This window comes from Thamnophis sirtalis, unplaced genomic scaffold, assembly GCF_051295495.1.
Source record: "Thamnophis sirtalis isolate CommonGarterSnake01/CBP01778 unplaced genomic scaffold, rThaSir2_p1.2 scaffold_3, whole genome shotgun sequence".
Classification (NCBI taxonomy): Eukaryota; Metazoa; Chordata; class Lepidosauria; order Squamata; family Natricidae; genus Thamnophis; species Thamnophis sirtalis.
The window spans coordinates 64429793-64455937 of NW_028261383.1; the positions used below are offsets into that span (position 1 = coordinate 64429793).

The window sequence follows — 26145 nt, forward strand, 5'->3', positions numbered from 1 at the left end:
GAAGGGCTTTACACATACATACATACATACATACATACACACACACACACACACACACCATTTGTCTGTAGCCAGATATATATATATATATATATATATATATATATATATATATATATATATATATATATATATATATATATATATATATATATATATATATATATATATATATATATATATATATATATATATATATATATATATATATATATATATATATATATATATATATATATATATATATATATTACAACGTCCCCCTCCTCCAAAAGGTACTTATGACCAGTTTCTGGCATTCCCACAGCTGTGCCCCCATGGTCACATGACTGCATTTCAGGTGGTTGGCAGTCAGGCCACATTCATAAGTGTTACATGAATGGATTTGCCTTTTTTACCAAAATCTAGTGTTTGCTTCCGGTTTCTGGCCATAGCGAATGTGTTGAATAAAGACAACAGTGTTAACTTGACCATGACAAAAGTAGACTTGGGTCACTCCTGTAATGACTCACTTTAGGACTGTCACAATGTATGGCCATGTTGTCAGGCTTCATTATGATTCTAAGTCGAGATAGTACATTAGATACATTAAAAAAGTATTCTCCATTAGAAACATCTGCTTAGTATTCTGTAATCTTAAAAAGTTAATGCAACAGAGTTCTAGGGGCAGATGGCAAGACCAACCTGGCTCAATGAAGCAGTGTTATTTACCAATGCAAAATTGAGAGATATCTCTAGTTGTTTAAAACTCCTTTTGTATTTCATTTTAAATTAAGGCTATTGGAAGGCCAAGGTAAATATGCAGTTCTCTATTAAAGAATTGAATATCTATAAAGGTAAAGGTTTTCCTCGCACATATGTGTTAGTTGTTCCCGACTCTAGGGGGAGGTGCTCATCTCCGTTTCAAAGCCAAAGAGTTAGCCTGTCCAAGATGTCTCCATGGTCATGTGGCCGGCATGACTAAACACTGAAGGCGCATGGAACACTGTTGCATTTTTACATGCTTTTGAACTTCTAGATTGGCAGAAGCTGGGACAAGCAACGGGAGCTCACTCCGTCATGCGGCGCTAGGGATTCGAACCGCCAACTGCCAACCTCTGATTGACAAGCTCAGCATCTAAGCAACTCTGCAAAAAAAGTTGCAAGCATAATTCCTCGATCCCCAACATTCACTTTTATTCCCTCATTAACATAAATACTGGATACCAACTCATTTAATTTATTTTGCTCTCTGATATCACTTACATAGTTATAAAGCATTTTATACAGAATGTATGGGATCCATTTTGCCACTGGGACACAAAAGACCACAAGAAAATCTAGATGATCCAGAGGCTTTCCATCTTGCATTGGACTGTCTAGTAACGGTTCAAATATGTCCAAGTGCGGTTGTAGTTGTAATCCAGAAGTTGCTCAACAGGTCCTGAAAAAGAACCAATTTGTTTGAGATACTGTAAAGAAACCCCTGGCATTTACTTGATAAGCTTGAAAAGAAGAGCTAGATAGAAGTTTTATTGGTTTTCTATGAACCATTGTCAGATCAAATGTAACAATGCTTCTCTGTTCAATGTTTCAAGTAGCCTAAACCTTTTGAATATAAATTAGATTCAATAATGTATCAAAATTCAAGTCAGGCATTTTGAGAAAAGTTGGCGTTTGAGGGCGAGGAAGATTTTATCTCCTATTTCTTTGGAAACTGCTTTCAAAGAGCTTTGCTTAAAAGTTTCAGACAGAATCTTAACAATTGCACTGGATGATGGGGGAAATCACCAGTGGTTCTAAATCATCTATCTGTTCAGGCAAGTTTCAAGAGAAAGCTTTCCTGGGCTGACAGGTAAACATTGAAAGGTACAACTACAAGCAGATAATTCATGTGGTAGGATAAATTTAATCTCAGAAATAACATATTCACAAACATTCTTGGTGTCCAATTTCATTATGGCTGTCTTAGAATGGGATTGTAAGAAGGGTGGCATGCAGATCTGGTATTATACTGAATTCAGTTTTGTCATAAATAACCAGAACATGATTTGGGAAAGTTAATCTGAAACATTTTTAACACACCAAAATAGACAACAGATTGTTTCCTCCTTCCTTAGCAATCAGAACTCAAAGCCTATCAACTTACCAACTCCTGCAACAACTGGACATTTGTCATATACGTATTTACTGCAGACATCCTGAACCGTTTTGGTATTAATTTCCTAGAAGACAGAAAAAATTAGATGTACTTTCAGAAGAAAATTAGACAATTTGCTAATTACATACACTGACTACCAACCAAAACTGAACGTCATTAGCAAAACTCAAATTGATATTGCTCTCATCTACTTGAGTGTGTTCTAAGAATACAATATTCTCTTCAAAAATACAGAACACCTTCATAGATTACTTCCTTCAGTGATTACCTGAATCAGAAACCAGCACCCCAACAAATTAGAACTCCTTGAACTTCATGAGAAACACCTCAAATTTTCTAAGGATTTTTACATGTTGCCAGATAGGCTCCAGAATTGCAGAAAACTGACATACCACCCTTGATATTGTAGTACTGAGTAGAATGCCATGTCTTAACATTTATCAAACGGTAATGCAAACACTAAACAGCACCAGTTCGATTGGAGCAATACAAAAATAATTGGCCATGCTACCATCGACACACTTCTGAGTTCATCAAAACCTGGCACTCCACAAGCAATTCCATCAAGAGACACACTGACCTACAACCAGCCTATGAACTCCTCAGAATCCAAATCAACCACAGAGACACCACCAATCCTCAACCCATGCAACCCTCCCCCCCCCAGTTCATTCCCTAATGGCTCTGATGTAATCTCCTTATTACATCCACCACAAGACTCACTGCTGACCCATCATAAGACCCTCACTTGACACACCCACACCTGAAGTTCTTATAAACTGACACTGATATGCCCTAAACTCTGCTGAAGATATTACCTAGTCTAGTTACGAAACATTTGGAAGCCAACCCACAAGCTCGCAGAACGAACCTTCACCCTCATCTTATACCTGAGCTACAGATATTCACCATTATTGCAAAATAATGCAAATAACTACTGTTTCAGTTATAATCTAGTAATGCAAGAAGATTAGTGAAATTAAGCTTCCTCTTTCATCAAACAAAACAATAATACTTACAGAAATTCTGGCATCCCATTCTGCCAAAGGTATCCGACGACCATAGCTCAGCAGCTGGGTGGCAATACTCTCACACATTGGAGTAGTACCTGAAAAATAATAGTGGATTGTCAATGGAGTCATTAAGTATCTTTTCAAGAAGTGAAGCAGATTCCACAATACACAAACAATTATATATTATTATTTCTTCAACCTGCAGCTAATGAATACCATTCAAAAATTCTTGTAGTCAGGTATTTCATATAGGGCGTTATTAGTATGCAAGCTTTGAAGTTCTTCATCATCAATATTACCAAAAAAAGCAGAAGATGAGGAAGAGCTGATGTTTGGGCCAGATGTTTGAGTCAACCACCTGCCTTTGAAAGCTAGTCTCAAAACATAAATTGTGGACTGAGTATTTTTTAGAGGTAGAAATTATTAGTTATCAGGCTACACCTAGCATGGAGGGATAAAGACAGTGGTTGCTTCCAACTCTAAAAATACATCGTCTCTTGTTCATAGGAAAATGCGCAGAGAGAAGTAACAACGAAATACTTTTCATAGTAACTTTGACCTACCCTACCAAATGCAGAAAGAAACTGTGTAGATAAACAGTTAACTAAATCAAATTGGTCTACAGTTTATTGCTTAATAGAGTGTGTCAAACTTTAAAATTATTTTTTTTCACCCTGCAGCATACTATGCATAATCAAGCACCAATGATGCCTGCCGTTTATTATTATTGTTATTACTATTATATTTTCTATTTGGAGATTTAATTTCATTGCTAAAATAGTAAGCTTAGACAAATAAGATTAGACGTAGTAAATGAGACATGTTTGCATTATTTGTGTAGTCACACTGTTATACACATTATAAATTTCCACAATAACATGCTTATATATTTTGGAACACCTGGGAATAGTGTTGTCCCTTTGTTCAAGTAATGTGCAAAAAGAGGTTACACTGTGTGTGCATCTATATTTATATACAAACATAAAGCCATATAAAATACAAACAAAGGAAATTGAAGATAGCAAGATTATCTCCAGAAACAGTATTTCATAGAAAGGTGTGTGTCTTCTAAAACAATGGCTTTGGTAACATGTATGTATCATCTAAAAAATAAACTATGCTTCTGAAAGTGCAGTTTCTGGTTTTTTTTTTTGATAAACTTCCTGATTGCTTGGAGCTAATAAGGTGATATTCTTTATAGTGGATGGTGGACCACAAATTTCCCAGGGAGACTGACAGGTGCCTTCTATAAAGCAAAAGAAACAGAAGTTACATAATTAAAAAAAAAAAAAAGAGACCTGTGGAGTCTGGGCTTTCAGGTCTATCTTCTGCAGAATGGTCAATTTAAACATTAGAATGTGCTGGGTGGCGCAGAAGAAAGACTAGCAAACATTTTAAATAGAGAGGAATTCAGGAAAAATGTTATTTTATTACACTTTTCACATAAGAAAGAAAAACCTGCTCAGGAGGTGTTAAAATTGAAACTGCATTAGGAGACATACCATCTAGTTGGGCCACCAAGTTCCTTCGAAGAACTTTTTTGCCTCTCTCCAAGTCGTGTTCGGGCAAGTCAGTGCAAATGCGCATCCTGTACAACCAACAGAGTTGAAGAAAGATATTAACCAAATGTGATACATCTTTAAATGACAATTCCCTTCCATTTTAGAAAACTTATGCTTGTTGATAGCAAGGAAACTAGGTTTGTTATTCTACATCAGGGGTGTCAGACTGGATTTTCTTTGAGGGCCGGATCAGCATTGTAGTTCTCCTCCGTAGGCTGGCTTGGAGTGGGGGGGGGGGGCAGATAGGACAGATGCCTCTTGCAGTACCCTGCCAGTCAAAACTGGACTACTGCAACGTGCTCTACTTGGGGCAGCCCTTGAAGAGCATTCGGCGACTTCAGCTTGTCCAGAATGCAACCGCGCGAGCGATCGTGGGTGCACCTCGGTTCACCCACGTTACACCTATCCTCCGCGAGCTGCACTGGCTGCCTATTGGTCTCCGGATACGCTTCAAGGCACTAGTCGTCACTTATAAAGCCCTTCATGGTATTGGACCTGGGTACTTGAGAGACCGCCTACTGCCAATTACCTCCATCAGACCGATAAGATCCCACAGACTAGGCCTCCTCCGAATTCCATCTGCTAGCCAGTGTCGACTGGTGACTACCCGGAGGAGAGCCTTCTCTGTGGCTGCTCCGACCCTCTGGAACGAACTCCCCGTGGAGATTCGCACCCTCACCACCCTCCAGGCCTTCCGCAAAGCCCTTAAAACCTGGCTGTTCCGACAGGCCGGGGGCTAAAGAACCGTGCCCCTATCTCGAATGGTATGATTGTCGTGCTTTTTAAATTATGTATTGTTTTGTGTTGTTGTCAAATTGTCTGTATCCCCCTTCCCTTGTTTGAATTGTGAGTCGCCCTGAGTCCCCCTCGCGGGAAAAGGGCGGCATACAAATGAAATAAACAAACAAACATACAAAACGGGCCATGGGGAGAGGGAGCACACGGCCCCCTGTGCCCCATTTTGGCTGCCAGAGGCACCACAGGCCAATCCTTTGCTATTTCCAGGCTGTCCCGGCAGTCCAGATTTAAGCACCCCGCAGTTGAGTTTGACACCCCTCCCCTACATAAAAGCTGAAGGAAGAAGATAATCACAATAGAAACATATAGACAGATGAAACAGAAATAGTATACACTTGAGCTAATATTTAAATCAGAACTCTCTCATAGAGGCATAACAAATACAATTAGATTCTGATATAGAAGCTGCAATGCACTATATCACACTAGAATCTTTCAGAACAGGTTTTGAGACTATTTTGCTTCTGCTTTATTTTCCCATTTGCAAATATTTTTTTCCATTACTCCTCGGAAAGCTATTTCCTGAAGTCCATTTACAGACCCATATAGCAGCATTTTCTTACAAAATAAAAATAACAAAATAGAAATGAAACCATCCTTACCATTCATATCTCCCCCAATCACTTGAGTGTAAAATATTGAAACGACCACTGACAAAATAAAAACCAAAAAGTCCTGTATCAGAGTAGGAAAGATTGAAGGTCTGGAAACTTTGACAGAGGTCATGCTCCGCAAAATCAGCAGCCATTTTGCTATACAGATTCTGTAAACAGATAGTTAAGATTTACTATGCAAAAATGAAGACATAGCTCATTACTAACAAATTATTCATTCACAGTAATTAACCTTGAAATAGCCATTATTCAGTTATATCAGTACATTAATCACCTAAGCCAGACAAGTGATGAAGCCTAACAAAGTCATTAGAGAATTTCTTAAACTTAACAAGAAAAAAATCCTTGCCACAGAATTTAAATACCATAATGCAAATCAGCACCTGTCCGACAAAATTGAATTCCTAGAAAAAATAAACTGAATGCAAAAAGGGACTTTACTTAAACCAGAATATTAGCTATGCTGTTCATCTGTAACATTAGGGAAATTAAATCAGCAGTAGGTAAATGTTCCCGATCAGAATGGCTTGTGGGGAGTTCGAACAAGGAATTCTCCAAGTTGGCAAAGATTCCTGAAAATTTCAGGCACGGTCAAGAAATGAATCATTATACAAGTCAACTCAGAGTTCTCACTCAAGGCATAAAATATCAGGTACTTTGGACACATTATGTAAAAATCCAGCTTTCCAGAAAAGGCTCTAGTGCAGGGAAAGATGGTAGATAAGAGAAGAAGATGACCAACAGCAAGATGGATGGATTTGGTTACAATGGACATGGGTGCACTAAAGAAGACTTAAAGGACCAGATTAGGGACAGATTGTCATAGAGGAAATGTATCTATGTGGTTGCTAAGTGTCAACATTGACATCATAATCGATCAAAACAACATGCCAATCACGATGCCTTACCTTACTTCCACCAAAGGTAACGTCGTAGCGTCCTATGATTGAATTAATTAACAGGAGGACAAGGTTGTCTGGGCTACCCCAGCCAGGCCCCTCCACTGCGAAAGCAACGTGAGCCAAAGGTAATTCATCATCTCTGACTGTGACCTAAAAGGTGTATGAAGCAAGAAAAGAGAATAAAAAGCCCACTCTTATCTTTTTGCAGATAACATTTCCCTTTTTATTTATTAAACCAAAACCAAAACAGAGAATTCATGTTTTATTTTTAAAATATTTTCATCCCACTTTTTTTAAAAAAATAGTGTATCTTGTATTGAGAACTGTGATAAACACGAACATTCAGCCTTCTTATTGCTGTGATAGCCAAGAAAAGTAGGCAAGGAATTTAAGTGAAGAAGTGAACATAAAGAAAGGGCCAATATTAATACCTTAACCTGCTTCAACATTAAATGTATTTCAGATGTAAAATAAGTAGCTACTTCGCAGGGAAGTGTTGAGTTGCTAAAAATAGCTATACTATGCGAGGAGAATATTCAAGGCCAGATACACATTTATTTAAATGATTTATATGGCCGCTCATCTCACAACAGTGACTCTGGGCATGTGTACAAGAAATAAAGTAAGAGCTACAATCAGTAAACCATGATGCACAAGATAAAGCAATATAACTTAATGACAAAAACCTACATCAGCAGCAGAGCTTGCTTAACTTTCTGGCCAAAAGACTTGTGTGTATGTGTGTGTGTGGGGGGGGGGGGAGAGGGTAAGGGCTATCAGAATTGCCAGAGGGAAGCTCTTCACTACCATTTATTATGGTATATACTACAATAAATAGTTTACGACTGTAGAGGGGCCCAACAAGATGACACCATTCAATAGAGAAGATCCACAGCATACTCTGATAGATCTGGTAGGCCGAGCAAAAACAATGGAACAGCTGGTCCAACAAAGAGCTTGGCCTATGCCATGTAGAGCTTTAGAGATCTGACTTCCCCAAACTTTCTGGCTTTGCAGACCAGTGTGTGGGACGAGAGTGGATGGTTCTGTGCGAGCAGCGGGCACACATGCCCACCGCTTGTGCAAATGGAGCGCCCACAGCTGTGATTGGGGATTCATATGTGTGTGCTCACCCAGCACTTCCATGGCCTGGTAGTGGGCCATGACCCTGGTTACCAAGGCCTGGTAGTGGGCCATGGCCCGGGGACGTTACAGATAGCCTATAGGTGATAAGCATCACCATGAATGAATAAATACCGTATTTTTCAGAGTAGAAGACGCTCCGAAGTATAAGCTAGGTATAATAATACCACCTAGCTTTTGGGGAGGAAAACAAGGGAAAAATATTTGCCTCTGCCTCCCAGCAATTTTCCTCCTTGCAACAAACAGCAAACAGTACAGACAATATAAACTTTGTAGTGTTACATTTCAGACTATACTTGTACAGATGCCGTTAAAATTGATGTGGCTTTCTGGAAGTATAGTTATTCTCTGCTATTTAAAAGAAGATACAATAGCACTGGGCCTCTTCAGATCAAGCATTTATTTTAAAAAGCTTCTTCATTTTGTTATGCTGTCTAGAACAATAATAAAGCAGTCTTTAAAAAATAAGTCTAATAATTTCAACATTCTATAGGCACTTATAGTTATTGACCTACCTCCTTGCATCAAACAGCCTGATCAGCACAAGAAAAAAAAATTGCCTCTGCCTCCCAGCAATTTGGCAGGAGGAGCAAACAGCAAGTTTCACTTTCAATTTCTCTTGATCATCAGCTGTTTGAGGCTGCAGGGATTACTATAGCCTCTTGCAGCCTTGCAAACCCCCCAACCCCACCTTGCTGCAAGGAGCTAAATTGCTGGAAGGCAGAGGCTGGTGGGTGGGTGGGGCTACAATTCAGTGTATAAGACATACCCAAATTTTCACCCTTTTTAAGGGGGGAAAGGTACGTCTTATACTCTGAAAAAATACGTATTCAGAAGCCTATTTTCTTTGCCACTGCATTCTGGGAAGTCCCATATAGAAGGCATCACATTAATCAAAATGGGAGGTGACAAAAGCAATAGTCACCATGGGCAAGGAACACAGTAGTGATTGTCACAGCCTCATCAAACAAGATCTGTCAATCTAGGCAGTGTTAAAGATAGAAAATATCCAGAGCAGCAAATCAGTCTTGTCAGGATTGAGCCAAAGCTTTTCTCCCCATTCAGACCCTCATAGCCTCCAGGCACTGGGAAAGCACTCAGTGTCATTGCTTGGTGAGTTGAGGGTGGAGATGTACACCTGGGCATTATCACCATACTCATATTCAAGAAGCCAGTTTAAGAAAAAAAGATCTACCGTGTTTCCCCGAAATTACGACATGTCCTGATAATAAAACCATGCTACATTTTTCATGTGGGCAAAAATATACGCCCTCCCCCAATAATAAGCCCCCTGGACAACCCCCTTTTCAGCCAGGCAGAGCACCACTCACCAACCTAATGATATCCCGAAGGTGCAAAGCCCCAGAAGCCAGGGGGAGGGGGCAAAGGCGCTCACATTGCTTGACGCCTTTGGGATACTGCTAGGTTGGTGGGTGGCGCTGTGCTCAGCTGGAGCAGGGGGGTTGCCGGGCAGCTGCTCACGAGCAGCTGCCCGGCAATGCCTTTCCAGCCGGGCAGAACACCACTCACCGACCCACTAATATCCCAAAGGCAATAAGCCACGTGGCGCTCTGTCCGGCTGGAAAGAGGTTGCGTGAGCACTTGTTCTGCCTCCAGCTCGTGTGCCTCCCAGCCTCACCATGCCCAGCTCTCCCTGCAGGGCTGGGCCAGGGTGCCGCCGCTGCTGTGGCCCCGCCACTGCTGCCACCATGCTCCAAGCATAACTGGCTTCCAAACTCTGGAGATCCGCTGCCGCTCTGGGACTACGCTCTACGGTTGTGGGCTGGCTGTTGGAAGACTCTGGTGGGACAGAGAGTCTTCCTGCAGCCAGCCCACAACCATAGAGCATAGTCCCAGAGCGGATGCTGCTGGAAGACTCGGCAGCAGATCTCCGCAGTTTGGAAGCCGGTTATGCTCGGAGCTTGGCGGCGGAGGCAGCAGGGCGGTGGTGGCACACTGGCCCAGCCCTGTAGGGAGAGCTGGGCATAGTGAGGCTGGGAGTCACGCGAGCTGGAGGCAGAACAAGTGCTCGCGCAACCCCTCTTTCCAGCCGGGCAGAGCGCCACGTGGCTTAGCGCCTTTGGGATATTACTGGGTCAGTGAGTGGTGCTCTGCCTGGCTAGAAAGGGGGGTTGCTGGGTGGCTGCTCATGAACTTGGTCACCTCAAGGCGGCTTTGTTGCGCTGCTGCGACAGTGCAACACAGCCGTTTGCCCCTGATGCTGTGCCTGGCTCTTCGGGTGCCCGCTTGCAAGAGAGCAGCCACCCGGAAACCCAAAACCAATAAGCCTCCCCCTGATAATAAGGCCCAAGCAAAAAAAATTTTTTTGGGGGGGGAGTCAAAAGAAAATATGACCCTGTCTTATTATCGGGGAAACACGATAAGTCAAATTTCTATTGCATTTATTTCCATGCACATTTTATTTTATGATAATGCCAGGCCAGGAAGACTCTTACCTGACTTCCACTGAAACGACTTTTGGATAAAACAGGTATGTTACCACCTTTGTAATTAGAAGGAACATTGCCGAAATGCTGCTGGGCAAGATCCACCAGCTCTTTATGACCAACATCTATTAAAAAACAAGGCCATATGAATATTGTTTCTTCCAACAGGAGCTGCTAAAAGAGAAATCTTTGCTAAACAGCTGCAAACTATTCTTCAAATTGATATAAAATTAAAACATCCCCACTCATGACTTTTTCTGAACATATCCAGTGAAATCTCTCTGGATGACAGCCCATTTAACAGAATCTACAACTTAGATCGTGGCTACAGGCAGTAGTAGCAAAATCTTAAACGTCTATTTTTACTCCCCTCCCTCTTAGACCCCAGCAAATAACAGTACATCCAGTCTGAGCTTCTTTCGCATTCTGTTTCTTGGGCTTAATGCATTTTCTATCATTATTTCTGCATAGTTTCTGAAAGTCAAGCTCTGTGGCTCTCTATACTAGGCCTTTGGCTCTATTAGAAATGGTGGGAAATATTTGTAGCTCGGGTGGTAGATGTTGGTGGTGGTTTTTTTCTCCGAGCTTGTTTAGAAATTAAATAACAAGCTTGGAGAACAAACTACCACTAACCCATTGGTTCTATTGCCTATTCCTAGTGATAGCATTTTTTTATTGCCTTCCTATAATTTCAGTCCATTATTTGGGGTTCCTCAGTAGAGCATTTTGATTCATGCACAGAATGAAGATATTCTAGATAGAAATTATCGGGGGAGGGGGGGAGATAAGGGAGAGAATAATGAAAAAGCCAAAGATGTCAGAGGTAGAGGAAGAGGCCACTCCTCTTACAACAGTCTATTTCCCAGAGAAGTCCATCCCAAACTTTTCCAGTGCTTTGCTTCTGCCACAATAGAAATGTGTATATTCCCCTTAGTTTAATTTTTAAGGGTTGGATCTGACTCGATGTGCTTCATTAGTCTAAACATATGTCTTTGCTTGTGTCATATAGTCATGATTACACTCCTATAGCATTAGAGCTTATTTATAAAAGATGACATTAAAAGAAGACCAGCTTACACTAACCTCCAGCAGCTACTAGAACCATGCGAGGTGCTTTGAGATGAGTTCCCATGTATTCTGCTATATCTGAACGAGTCAATTTCCTAGAAGAAATAAAATACTTTTAATAATTTACAATTTGAAACAAGTATGGTTTTGTGTTGAATGTGATCTCTGTGAGCTTAGAAACCTACTGTCTTTTCATTTTTAAAAAACATATATGTTATTTAGTATAATCTAGGGCTGGGCACCATATTAAAATCGAAAGGGGCAAAAATCTTTTTTGAATGTCTGAGAGGACTCTTCAAACGAACTGTTTTCCTTGGATGGCTCTGCATCTGTGTAGAGAAGCCATGAAAACACTGAAAAAGACACAATCTTGGCACACTGCAGCTGGAACTGGAGTTGATTTTACAAATTGGGAAAGGTTCAACTTTGTATTATGTTGGTTCTAATATTGGATTTACTATTTTGCCTTTTTTATGTATGCTAACTCTTTGCTCCAATAGGATTTTTCAACTTAAATGTGTCTGACAAACATTTTACAAAAGCCATCAGGTGTCTCTTTTGTTTTATACCAACTTCAGCAGTATGAGGATAATACTGAACTAATTTCAGAAATACTAAGTGAAGGGGAAAAAAAAACAGATTTAAAACAAAGTTCAAACATCTTCCTCACATATTCTCTCTGAATTTGATGCATATATATGTTGTGCATAAACCAGACATTTCCACAGATGTACACGGAATCTGAGTAATTAATTTAAAAAGTAATCATGCCTGGAGAAGAGCAGTTTCCTGCAAAGCTCTTTTATCTCATTTTGCAGAAGGAACTGAGACGGAGGAGAAAAGATGGAGGGATCTGAGTCTGCAATGAGCAAAGAACTGCAATTGTGCGACTGTGTACTTCTGTTTGTGTGATGGGGAAATGTCAGCTGGTCTTACCTGAACTGTATGTCTCAAAGGTGGCATAGGAGTAGTCACAGCTGGGTATTAACACGGCCCATTTGCCTGGAGACTGAGGTACCTCTGCTCCTCCTCCTGACTCCCCCAGATTAGCCAATGGCCTCGTTGAAGAGACGCCTGGGAAGTAAGGGAACAGCGCGCGCGCGCACACACACACACCTCCCTTCCAGGTCCCTGACTGACCCGAACTAATTACTCAGGCTCCTAGGCGCAGAGCACACCTAACGGGTGGGAAGTGACTACTCCTACACCACCTTCGAGACATGCAGTTCAGGTAAGACCAACTGACAGTCTCCGAAGTGGGGCATGGGAGGAGTCACAGCTGGGACATATCAAAGCAAGATGTCCATGGGAGGGATCATTGGCCTGAGTCCCCTGAGAGTCCAGGACTCCCTGCAGAACCCTCCTCCTGAAGGCAGCCTCTGCAGAGGCATCCAGCCGGTAGTGTCTGATGAATGGTGAGGGCGACGACCAGGCAGCTGCTCTGCAGATCTCCTCGATGGGTGCCTGGGTGGCCCAGGCCACGGAGGTGGCCGCACTCCTGGTGGAATACACGGTGATGCCCTCTGGTACCTGGAGCCCTCGCGCCTCATAGTCCTTGGAGATGGCCAGTCTGATCCATCTGCTGATGGTGGCCGGAGAGACCTTAGCTCCTCGGGTTGAAGGTTGGAAGGAGACAAAGAGCGCCTCCGACCGCCTGAAGGCCACCGTGCGTTTCAGATATATGCGCAGTGCCCGTCTTACATCCAGATGGTGCCAGGACTTTTCCCTTCCCCTGGAGGGGTTCGGATAGAAGTCCAAAAGAACTATCTCCTGAGCCCTATGAAAGGGAGAGTTGATCTTGGGCATGAAGGCAGGGTCGAGTCTGAGGATGACCCGGTTGTCATGGAAGGAACAGAGATCCGCCCTGCTGGAAAGAGTTTTAAGCTCGGACACCCTCCTGGCCGAGGAGATCGCTACAAGGAAGACCACCTTGAGGGTCAGGAACTGTAGGCTGACCTCCCTCAAGAGTTTGAAAGGCGCCTCCAGCAGTGCCTGGAGCACTGTGGGAAGGTTCCAGGTGGGAAGGCGGTGGACCGCCGGGGGTCGAAGGTTCACTGCCCCTCTGAGGAATCGCCTTATGACCGGGTTCTGGGACAAGGAACGGAAACCCACCTCCCAAAAAAACTGTGGCTAAGATTGAGACCTGCCTCCTGAGGGTACTGTGGGCCAACCCATTCTCTAGGCCATCCTGGAGGAAGTCCAGTACCTGGGGCATGGAGGCAGAGGTTGGGTCTATCCCCGCAGCCTGGCACCAGGTCGCAAAGGCGGCCCAGGACGCATTGTAGATGCGGGTGGTGGAACCGTCTGGAAGCCTCAATGGTCCTGATGACCCTGGTGGAGAAGTGGGCTTCCCTTAGCTGCTCCCGCTCAAGCGCCAGGTGGTCAGATGGAGCCACTCTGGATATGGGTGTTCCAGAGTCCCCTGGAACAGGGCCACCTCCCCCTGTGGGATCCTCCAGTGGGGTAGCTTCGACATGTCCACCAGGTCTGCGAACCAGGGACGACGGGGCCAATAGGGGCCACTAGGACAACCTCTGCCCTCTCTACTACTAGCTTCCTCAGGATCCCGGGGAGGAGGGGAAGGCGTAGAGGAGGCCCGCCGGCCATCTGCAGCATAGGGCGTTGGTGTCCACTGCTCCTCAAGACGGGAACCTTGATTTACCTCAGTCTCCGGGCAAATGAGCCGTGTTAATACCTAGCTGTGACTCATCCCACGTCCCACTTCAGAGACTGAAAAGTATAAAATACAAGGCTGGAAGTGAGAGAGGATCTTATCCTAGTGAGTCTGGATTGGGAAAGAGGGTCAAAAGCAACAAAGTGTTTTCAGCTGTAGATTTTTAAGAGCGGTTTCTGAGTGCTTAAGGCAAAGTTTGAGAACCCCTGTTTTAAAGGATTGTACTAATAAAGATTTATCTGTAGTATGTAACAACGAAAACTTATTTCACCACTGTATATGACACACACACAAAAACATTCAAGTACTACTAGTGACTTACTGGCTTTCTTAAAAAAAGCTGGTGAAAGAAGCCAAGCAACAGCTCATTAAGGGTCATACATAGCTTCTTTTGTAGTATGTGTGTATATGTGCACGTATGAGTTATCTACAGGCAATATTTTATAATTATGCCTTAGCCATGTGGGTATTAGCATAAGAGCTAATACATTGGATTTGAATTAAGACACGATCTTCCATCCAGGACATGGCATATAAGCAATGCTTGACCAGGGTCTGGGATGCTACACATCCTCTCCCTGACCAGTTTTCATTGTTACTTTCTGGGAGGAGGCTTTGCAGAACCCGAAGCAGAACAAGTAGATTCTGTAATAGCTTTATACCCATATAGTAGCAACCTTGCTAACTCTTTTTTCTGCTATGTATTCTAAATAGTCTGTGATTAATAATATGTGTGTGTACAGCATATGTATGTGCATGTATATGTACAGTATGTGGTCATGAAACACCAGGCAAGATCTACTACGAATCTTCTTTTTCAGCCTCTCCCAAAAGTTAAATAAAAATACTTGTTTATTTTTTAAATAAAATATTTTTAAATATTTTGAATTATGTTCTAGAATTTTTAAAAAATAGAACTGTCACTGTTTTTTCCTTTTCAATCTATTTCCCCACCCCACTAGTCATAGTTCATGTAGACAATATTTTTGAATACATAGAACACATACACATTTACATTAACTACTAAGAGATATTTCCTTAGAAGCCAAAAAAAACCAACAACAACAACAACAAAACAAAAAAACTCCAGTAAGCAAGTAGAACTGTGTATTTCAGATCTGTATCATAATGCTTGCACCAGGTTGATATTGCTAGAGCAGGAAAGGCAAACTTTTCAGGCTTGGCATGTCAAAAATTCAGAAAATGCCTAACCTGACTCTTTTGGACCTCAATTTGTCCTGGTGCTACCGCTGCCACTCAAAAAGGCCACCTCATGCTGTTCCTCAAGGGGTACAAACCTTGGAAATTGGTGCAATTGCCCCATGGCTCAGAGCTTCCCAAAATTGTGTGAGAACTGAACGTTCTTTTGACAATCATTGTTCTCAGATGTTGGTAAATGTTGGCTGGTCATCCCAAAAGTGGTGGTGTATCACCTTTGGCATGTGTATAATAGGTTCACCATCACTGGTATAGATTCTTTAACTGTAACTCCCAACACTCAGTTTCTCTAATGTATACTGTAGTAATTAAGATAAATGGCTGGTTTTTTTGTGTGTGCAAATTGTTTAAACATCTGCAATTTAAATGAGACTTGTATTTATCTCACTCTTTATTTCAATTAACTGACTAAAATCTGTGTCTCTTAATCATGTCACTTCTGTTCAACTCACTTTATATTTGCTGTTGTCCCTTCAGCAGTCTGGGCCAAAGATGTGCCTTGATAAGCTGAAGCATGAAGATAATTGAAGAGGACAGCAGACAGACAAGAATCGGATTCTTTCATCTCCTGAAGGATGACATTCCGCTCCTTTTCAACCTGAGAATCTTCCAAGCTGCAGTTTTGTGTTATATCAGCCAGAATCTCAATTGCTAAAAAAGACATGCTATTGAATCATCAAGTCAAATTAAATTAAAAAGTTACCATGACATTCCAAGATGAGAAAAAAACAAAAACAAAACTAGAGAACATTTATGGCATTGCAAGCCACAGCCAATGTCAACCCTTTTGTATTTGTATTTATTATACTTGTATGCCGCCCTATTCCTGGGGGGGACTCAGGGCGGCGAACAAACACATGGGAAGGGGGCAATACAAAAAACAAATGAGACAAACAGGATACAAAGACAAATTAAAAACAACACAACAATCAGCAATTCGAGTGGGGCCGGGAACTCATCAGCCCCAGGCCTGCCAGAACAGCCAGGTCTTGAAGGCTTTGCGGAAAGCCTGAAGGGTGGTGAGGGTCTGAATCTCCATGGGGAGATCTCCTGCCCCTAAATGTATTCCTCTCCTAGCCTACTAATTGTCGTCGTCTTCTGCAAATCTTTTAACTTCAAGAACCCATCTCCTTTGCTTCAGATGCCAATTGCTGAGAGAGTATAAATTATTATTACAATTTATGGAATAACAATAGTAATAAAAGAGAATAATAGTATTACTACTATTGTTCAATGAAAGCAAACCTGCAAACAAAGCAATTTTGTCAAACTCACAGACAATTGTATTACCTTTTGGCAGATCTTTGGGTAGAATTTTCATGTAGAAGGCTGTCTTTTCACGAGAGTAGTAGCTGTCAAGATGTGCACCAATGCCTTCCACTTCCTTTTCAAATTGGGCGTGAGGGTATTTACCTGTGCCCTAATAAAACATCAATAATCAATGCTGTGTTTAGTGCTTGCAGCAATTTCAGTATTTACAAAGTTCATATTATTGCAAGGATTTTCTTTCTATAGGGTCTGTGGCCACATCAACTAAGTTAGAATACATGCTCTGGTTTAAATGAAGACTATCTTGCAGTGGCAAAGGGTGAGATGGTCTTACATTCATCTTAATAGACACATTCAAAGAATCAAAATTCTAGTTTTCAGCCAATAAGATGTCCCAGAAAGCTAATGAGCTTCTTCATTAGCTCATGAGAAAATAGGGAGAGGAATATGAGTTTGTCAGGAGGTTCAAGAAGACATCCCTAACAAATATTACCCCCAGGTGTCATAGCTAGATTGAGCAGAAAACAAGAAAACTTTTCTAAATGCATTTAAGAAGCAGAAGTGAAGGAACATGATTCTGCAGTCCTGATCTGCTGTGGCAGGTTCGTGTTCTTACACAGAGAAAGTTAGAAAGGCCAAAGCTCAAAATGAACCATACTTGGTAAAGGATGCTAGAACTACTGTGTTTCCCCAAAAATAGGACATGTCCTGATACTAAGCCCAATTGGTATTTTCAGGGCATGGTCTAAAATAAGCCCCCCCCCCCAAAATCACAGCAAAAAAAGCACCTGTCCTGCCTCGTACCCCACCTGCCACATGACGTAAAAAAACCGCCGGAAAGACAAGCTTTTCTTCCCTCCCTTCTGTGTCTGTCTCACTCTGAAATCTGGAAGTGAAGCTTGGGAGGGAGTCGGAAGTGCTTTCTCTTCACGTTGGGAGAACTCGATCCACGCCGCAGGCAGGCAGATAAGAGAAGGCCTGTTCTGTGAGCCCAAGTCATCTTGGATGGTCTTAGCCTGGGTATCCACTCTCTCCTCCCAGCGCATGGCTGATGTGCATGAAGATGGGGTAGATTTTCTACCCTGACTTCTTTTTCTCCAGCTACAGCCAGGACTACAAGGCGCTGAAGTCGAGCATGGCTTTGAATTTGTCGGCTGAGCCGTTCCGCAGCCTGAAGTCCCAGCTTCCCCATTACCTTCATGGCCAACAAGACAGTCCCACTGGCTACTTCCCGGGCTCACTTCAGCAACAATTGGCTGAAGCGGTGAGCTCTTCACTTAAGCTAGCTGCCTCTGAGTTGGAGCGCCTTAACGTTCAGAACAGCAACGGTGTGATCACCACCACTTCCACGCCACCGGGACAATGTTACTATCCATGGGGAGCAGGAAGGCTTCACTTTCATCAAGACGCTGAACAAACTCCATAAGATGAACCACATGCCACCTCCCAATGTCTCGAATGGTAGCAGCTTCATTGGCCAGCAGTGGCTACGGTGCCTCCCTTCCCCAAGAACCATCTCCTATCTACACCAACCTGACCAGCTATAACTGGCGCCCTGAGTACCATGTCCAGCTTCCCCAGTGCCACCCTATGCTACATGCCACAGCCTCACGGCCTCGCTTTACCCCACCCCGCACGGGGCTTCAAAGTGGAACCCCAAACGGTGCCGGATGTGCAAAGCCCGCCCATGTCTCCCATTAACATGGAAGACCAGGAGTGCATCAAGGTGGAGGGAAAAGGCTTCGCAACCGCCTGGGGGTCACCAAATGAAGGAAGAGGAAGCTGGAGTGCATCGCTCGGCTGGAGGACAAGGTGAAGAGTTTAAAGAATGAGAATGTGGGATTGTTTAATGCTCCCCACCCACCCTGCCCCATCTGCTACCCCCCAAATTGTTCCCAAGTGTGAGATGCGTGTCTTACCCTTCCAGCTCCATCGCGTCTCTCGGCCTGTCTGTGCAGGGAAACATGTTGTTGAAAACCTTCTTACCGCGCATCTTACTGGAGACTGGCAGCACCACTGTGTCCAGTAAAAAAAACCTTCCCGCAAGAAGTTTGATTGAACTCATGAGGTTTTTTTTTACGTGTTTCCCTGAACACAACAGTGAGGAACATGACAGAGCTGAAAAGGTAAGACTCGTGTCTCGCCCACCTCACCTGTCAGAAAATAAGCCCCCCGCAATAATAAGGCCAAGGCCATATTTCAGGGGTCAAAAGAACATAAGCGACTACCTTGTCTAGGTACTTTTTTACAATATCTCTATTTTCTTTCAATTCATACATATAATGAATCCTATTGGATAAAATCATTTATATATATTTTTGTTAACTGAAAATGATACAAGAATTTTAGTTCCTTTAATTTTTTTAAAAAGCTGTAAGCTGAACAAATATTATGTATATAATAGTATTTGTTCCTTAATCTTTTTCATTTAAATATAATTCAACTCATACTCATTAGAGGGACATACATTTAAATTTCAGAGTATCACGGCATACAAGTGCACTAATGATGTTACCTAGTTTGGTAAAGAAATGTCTACAAGAAAACCACCAAGTTCAGACAGGACCAAGACTCCACACAGAGAAATTTCTTAGGAGTAAAAATGCCCTAAATAAATTTACATCAGACTGGCAAGTGACATAATAATGACTAAAAGTCTGTTTCTGAAATATGGAAAGCCTTTTAAAGTTTCTCTGGATTCAGAGCAGTAGATAGCACAAATGTAGGAAACAATACAATTCAATCATATTCAGCTCACCTTGAATGCCAGGTGTTCCATAAAGTTCCCAACTCCATTATTCTTCTCAGTTTCATAACGACTTCCTATGTTAATCCATACTCCAACCTGATTAAAAAAAGAATTTATTAAATATATTAAATATCAGCTTCATAGGAAATAATCTGATAATGTATTTACATTTTTGTACCATTTCTTTTTTCTAATTTTGTTTGATAGCCAGTGTCAATGAGATGGGCAGACATACAAATTGAATGAATTATAATAAACTACTGAAAGCAAGAGCTTCAACTACATAGAGAATAATCACCCTTAAATCCCCATTGTTGTATATAATCTTGCCATTTAAGTAACTTTCCTTAATTTGCCTAGAAATATAGAAGCTGTATGTGTCAGTACCAAGACAGGGTTCTTTTCGGTCAACAAATCAAAATCTATATTGATTTGTTGACCAGGATTTGGCCTAAAAACCAAAGGGAGGACAATCCTATGCTGAGGTACATGAGGTTTCAGTAAGCTCCCAAAATGTGCGTGTGACAGACTGACCTTCCTCTTGACCAATTCCATGTGGAAAATTTCCCTTCCATATCAAGAGTATGGCAAGTCATTGAGAAGGTTTCAGATCCCAAGTTCCATCTCTGAATATTGCTGAATTGTATCTCATAGCTACCCCAGTTAACATGGCCAATGCATTTGACAAATCCTATCAAATCCCAGTCATTCAACAAATCCTAATGCAGTCCTGAACCTGCATTCCTTCTAATACTTTTAGATCGTGTATGATTACTATACCTTTTAAAATATATTTTTTACATTAACTATAGCTGCACTATATTATAAGCATACTTCGTTGATATTGTGGATTGAGTTCCAGACCACTGTAATAAGGTGAGTATCACAATAAAGCAAGTCAAAGAATTTTTTTTGTTTCCCAGTGCATATAAAAGATATGATTACACTATACTATAGTCTAAGTGTGCAATAGCCATACCTTAAAAAGATACATATCAGAGATGCAAAAAAAAAAAAGAGAGAAAAGAAAAACAGGGAAGAAGAGGGGAAGAGGAAAAAGTGCAAAAGAAAAGCACCGACTCTGATTCTTTTTGGTGCAGTAAAATAAGGTAATAACATACAACCTCAATTTGTTACTTTTACATAATAATATATATTAGCCATTTTAATAACAACCTAGCTAATTAGCAAAATGCAAAATCAAGTTTCATTTTTTTCCCTACCTCAAGAACAAAGTGAAAAAGTGGTTTCCAAATAGAAATGAAATTAATTGTATTCGTTAATCAAAACAATCAATTTAGCCATCTCTGCTAACTTCATCAATGTTTGCAGCCATTCAACCATTGAAGGAATCAAAGTATCCTTCCAGTTTTGTGCATAGTCTTTCTGGTATCAGCATATACAGTATAACATCATAGCTCCATTTTTTCCAACTTCTTTATCCATTAAGTGAAAAAGAAAAGTTTTATCTTTATATTCACTTTGAGTATTAAGATGTGAATACTACACAGTATTACTTTGCTTTATCACATGTCCCCATAAAAGATAAAAGGTTCCTTCGTTACATTCACATTTCCAACATTCATTTGAAGTATCTTTATAGATTCTTAACAATTTATTTGGCATTAGAATAAGCAGTTTGAATGTTATTGAAATGGTATTAATGTAAATTTTAAACCTGTCCACATGGAAAAACATTTTTCTCATTGTTCAAGCATTGTATTATATCCAAAATTCTTTGCCCACTGAATCATACAATGCTTCATATACTCATTCTCCAAGTTCAATTTCAATAGCAATTTATTAAGCTTAACAATAATATGTTCAACAGACTTTCCAATAAAATATTGGAAATTTTGATATTCTACACTGAAAGAATTCTACCAAAGAAGACCTGTGCTAGCAGAAATTTCAAAGTAACCTAAAGCATGCTACAAATTCACAACATGAAATTGCAAGTCTAGCTGAGCTTCGTAACTGCTCTATCTGAATTGAAAATTAATTATAGAATACACTCACTAGTTAGACATTAAGAAAATAAAAGCAGGAATTGTAGCCATCTACGGGATAACGACCAAGCTCAGAGAACTCCATAGTGATCATGTTTCAAAAATCTTTCTGCTATCTTAGCTTTTCTACTGTGGAATCTCTGACTTCTCTAGAATAAAAAGTATAGATTATATTTCTCTGAATAGCTTGGAAGCAATAAAAGAGTCACTTGGGACTCTGCTATTCATTAAGTGGGTTTTAGAACTTTCAGTTTGAGGGAAAGTTATTTTATTTTGGAAATATATAAATGTAATCAGTCTAGCCACTCTATGCATCTGATGAAATGAGCTGCAGCTTAAGAAAACATACCTTTTAATAAAAGGTTTCACTAGTTTCCTTCCATTAAAAATATCAAGCCTGAATTGAGTATAGACCCAATTGAAAAAACAGGAATTCCAACATTAAAAAAAAACAAAACTTACTGTACATGTAGGGTGGTTTGACTTTTCTGATGCTATTTGTAAGCCATTGTCTAAAGTAGTAACTTCTGTCTCAGGAAGATTGGCTAGCACATTAGCATAGGTTGCAGTACTTCCTCTTTTCACCAAGCCCTGCAAGGATATCTAAAAAAATATTTATTAATTAATACAATATAAAAGAACAAACATATATATTAAAATTATAGAATACCTATAACAAATTATATTTTATTCTGGGATTATATATTTCAACCACAGTGTCTTATGCGTAAAGTTATGACACAAATCAAAAGAGTAAGAAAAGGTTTTTTTTAAAAAATTCAGGCACCAAAGTCTATGGAAAAGGAATACATTAACTAAACATTAATAGCACACAAATATATGAGACTTCAGAAGCTATACAATAAACTGCAATTATACTAAAAAGTCATAATTATTAAGAATGACTTTGAGAAGAAAATTAATGAATATTTGAACACAAGCTTGTATTTCTCTCTGATGAACAAAGGACAATTGGAAAATAATTTTAGTACATATCCTCCTGAAGCAAACCAAAATAAAATTCACCTTACAATGCAGAATAATTTGCAGAATAATAATTTAATGCAAGAATATTCACTAAAAGTAATCCTTTCAAAACAAAGATCTATATTTCCAAATTGACAGAAAAATATAAATATATTATCCAAAAATATGAACACTATATGACACCAATATATGAACATAAACAAATTTGCACATTTTTATATAATTGCTCTGATATTTTCCAAATTAAATAATCTAATAATCTAATCTAATGTAGGATAAAATATTAACAAAGCCTATATGATTGAGTTTGGGTTCATGCAATGTGCTAAAACCTTGCTCATTCATTCATTTGAATGACTAAAGCCACCTTGGGTAGATTCAAAACCAAACATACAGATTATACCTTACAGTATGTTGTATGTTTGTACAGTACAAATAGTTCTAAGAGTCCCTAACAAGATTCATATCCCAATTTTCAAATCAATAACATATCCATATATTCCTTAATACCTCCTTGATAGTAGCTGCAACTTTTTCCAGACCGAACTGTCTGACCAGTAAAGGCTGAATTAAAAGGGGCAGAGATTTTATTATCATCCATTCCTTCTGCTATTGCTGACTGCTGGCTGCCAGCAGTTTGGCAGTTCAAATCTCACAGGCTGAAGGTTGACTCAGTCTTCAATCCTTCCGAGGTGGATTAAAATGAGGACCCAGATTATTGGGGGCAATATGTTGACTCTAGAAACCCATTAGAGAGGGCTATAAAGCACCATGAAGTGGTATATAAGTCTAAGTGCTATTGCTACTTCAAAATTTCTACTTACTGTATCTTTTCAAACAGGTCTTCGGCTAGAAATATGTGGCAATTAGGCCTGAATTCAACAGTGGAACAAAATAAGGCAGCATATAGAGAAACATTAGCCTTAAGAAATAATGTCCCTTGGCTGTTTCCTCCTATGTCCAACTCACCCACTTGAGCTTTTATTTCCATATTCTTGGAATTGTAACACCAGCAGAAACTTAAATTGTCCTATAATGTACAGACAACAGAAACCTGCTTGAAACACAATAGCTGTGTTGCGGCAACTGCTTTCCCCTTGCCTTTTTTGCATCCCCAATAGCCTAATAGATTTGAGCTGCAGTCACCATGATTTTCACAGCCCGGCTTTAATATTACTATCCCATGCTAGGATATAAATGAACAATAATAGTGATGAGCTGGTCTGCAGGCTAAGGGGGTGAAAACTGCCCCCTTTCAACATTTGGAAACAAGTCCTAATGTCCCCATTTATTCGAATCCATTTCATGTATTCATAACCATGTTTATACTTATATCTGTTATCTTATAGATGCTTGACAAACAAATAAATAAATAAATAAAAGGTTTGGGCCATGCTCTCCAGGCACTGTCACTACTCCTCAGCTGCAAAAACAAGCTGCCCCACATGCTGGCGAGGGAAGGTGGGATGCTTCATCCTTAAACGGGGCCAAGGAACTTGGCCGTCTGTCCAGTGGCTCTCATTTACCACGATCTGCTTGGCCAAGGAAAAGCTAAAACGTACAAGGAAAGGCTCGTCCCAAAAGGTGCCTTTTTTTGGTCCCAAAGCACCTTTGGGACACCCTGGATGGCTGAGAATCTCCATAGAGATATGAGCTTGTCGATCAAAGGTCGCCAATTCGAATCCCTAGTACAGGCCTCCTGCATGAGCAAGGGGTTGGACTAGATGACCTCCAAAATCCCTTCCAACTCTGTTACTGTTTACGTTAAGGAAAGGCTCGTCGCATTACCGCCCAAAGGGTAAACGCTGGAGCAGAACGGCTCAAAGGGCTTAAATATCTGCCCGTATTTTATTATTATTTTTTTCCCGGAGAATGCCCGTTATTCGGACCGAGGAAGCATTTCTCCCGACCGCCCTTTCCTTCCTGTGACCTTCGCGGACGATGAAGGAGGCGACGCAGACCCTGGCGGACTCCGCCCGTCTTCCCCGATCGGCTTGCTTCCCCCTTAGGCATCCCTCCTCGCCCCTTTGCCAGGGATCCAACCGGGCACCGACTCACCGGTGCGCAAGAGCCCCGAAGAAGAGCCCGGCTAGCAACACAGCCCAGAGCCCGGTACACCGACCCCGCCGCCATCTTGCCCCTGACAGGAAGGCCAACTGCGCCTGCGTACTGCGTGAGGTCCAGGGAAGCGCAGGCGCAAGTTCCAAAGGTGGGGGGAGGTGGGCGGTCCCTAAGAGGAGGAAGAAGCCTCTTGTGCTAAGGCAGAGGTCTTCAAACTTGCCAACTTTAAGACTTGTGGACTTCAACTCCCAGAATTCTCCAGCCAGCATCATCATCATCATCATCATCATCATCATTAGAAGCGCGAGTCTGTGAATGGTTATAATTCTATCATGCTGTAGCTCCTCCTGACCTTGGTGACCCATGAGATCATTGACATTTTTGAATGGGAAAAACAAAGTGGATTCAATGTTAAATCAGAACTGTTGATAAAATCTAGGATAAAACTATTGATAAAATCCCCCTCAAAACAAAACAAAAAACAGAAAAAACATCAAGGTCAGCGAAGACATGAAAAGCTACAGTACTCCTTATTTAGTGGCCACAATTGAGACCAGCAACTTGGTCCTTGAATGAAGCAAATGCTAAATGAAACTGTCTGAACCGATAATACTTCAGCTTACCTTTGCTTTACAGACCTGTGAAGATTGCAATTGCAAAGATTGGTTGTAAAGTTATTTTTTTCATCACTGTCGTAACTGAACGGTCGCTACACAAAATAGTCACTCAATTATGAGTACCTCTATTGACTTCATTTCATTTCATTTTCATTTTATTGAAAATTTATATGCCGCCCTTTTCCCTGAGGGGACTCAGGGCGGCTTACAACAGTGAAGGGAAGGGAGTGCAAGACAAGACTTAAAAAAAGGAATCGTGATTAAAAGAAAATTGATCGTAAAACACAACATTCACTCAACATTCGGGCGGGGTGAGAGTAATCCTATCCCCAGGCCTGACGGGATAGCCAGTTCTTAACGGCTGTGCGGAAGGCCTGGACTGTGGTGAGGGTACGGATCTCCACGGGGAGGTTGTTCCATAATGTCGGAGCAGCAACTGAGAAGGCTCTCCTCCGCGTAGTCGCCAGTCGGCACTGACTGGCGGATGGAATTCGGAGGAGGCCTACTCTGTGCGATCTGATGGGACGCAGGGAGGTGATTGGCAGGAGGCGGTCTCTCAAATAGTCAGATCCACTACCATGGAGCGCTTTATAGGTGGTAAGTAAAACCTTGAAGTGCACCCGACGATCAACAGGTAGCCAGCGCAGCTCACGGAGGATTGGTGTTATATGGGCGAACCGTGGTGCGCCCATGATCACTCGCGCGGCCGCGTTCTGGACTAGCTGAAGTCGCCGGATGCTCCTCAAGGGCAGCCCCATGTAGAGCACATTGCAGTATTCCAGCCTAGAGATCACAAGGGCTCGAGTGACTGTTGTGAGAGCCTCCCGGTTCAGGTAGGGCCGCAACTGGCGCACCAGGCGAACCTGGGCAAATG

The 26145-nt window shown here is 41.3% G+C and overlaps 1 protein-coding gene and 1 pseudogene across 1 annotated transcript; one reads left to right on the forward strand and one right to left on the reverse strand.

Moving 5' to 3' along the window:
* Positions 1–1203: 1203 nt before the first annotated feature.
* Positions 1204–24784, reverse strand: UQCRC1 (ubiquinol-cytochrome c reductase core protein 1). Its single transcript, XM_087708993.1, has 13 exons — positions 24652–24784; positions 22069–22209; positions 19607–19693; positions 16870–16999; positions 16032–16230; positions 11703–11782; positions 10629–10744; positions 7036–7179; positions 6116–6276; positions 4656–4741; positions 3160–3248; positions 2129–2204; positions 1204–1423 (listed from the first exon to the last, which is right to left on the reverse strand). Exons 1-13 carry the CDS (start codon positions 24724–24726, stop codon positions 1359–1361), a joined length of 1449 nt encoding a protein of 482 aa, XP_087565119.1. The 5' UTR covers positions 24727–24784; the 3' UTR covers positions 1204–1358.
* LOC148047985 (transcription factor JunB-like) lies at positions 17900–18753 on the forward strand (annotated as a pseudogene).
* Positions 24785–26145: the final 1361 nt, after the last annotated feature.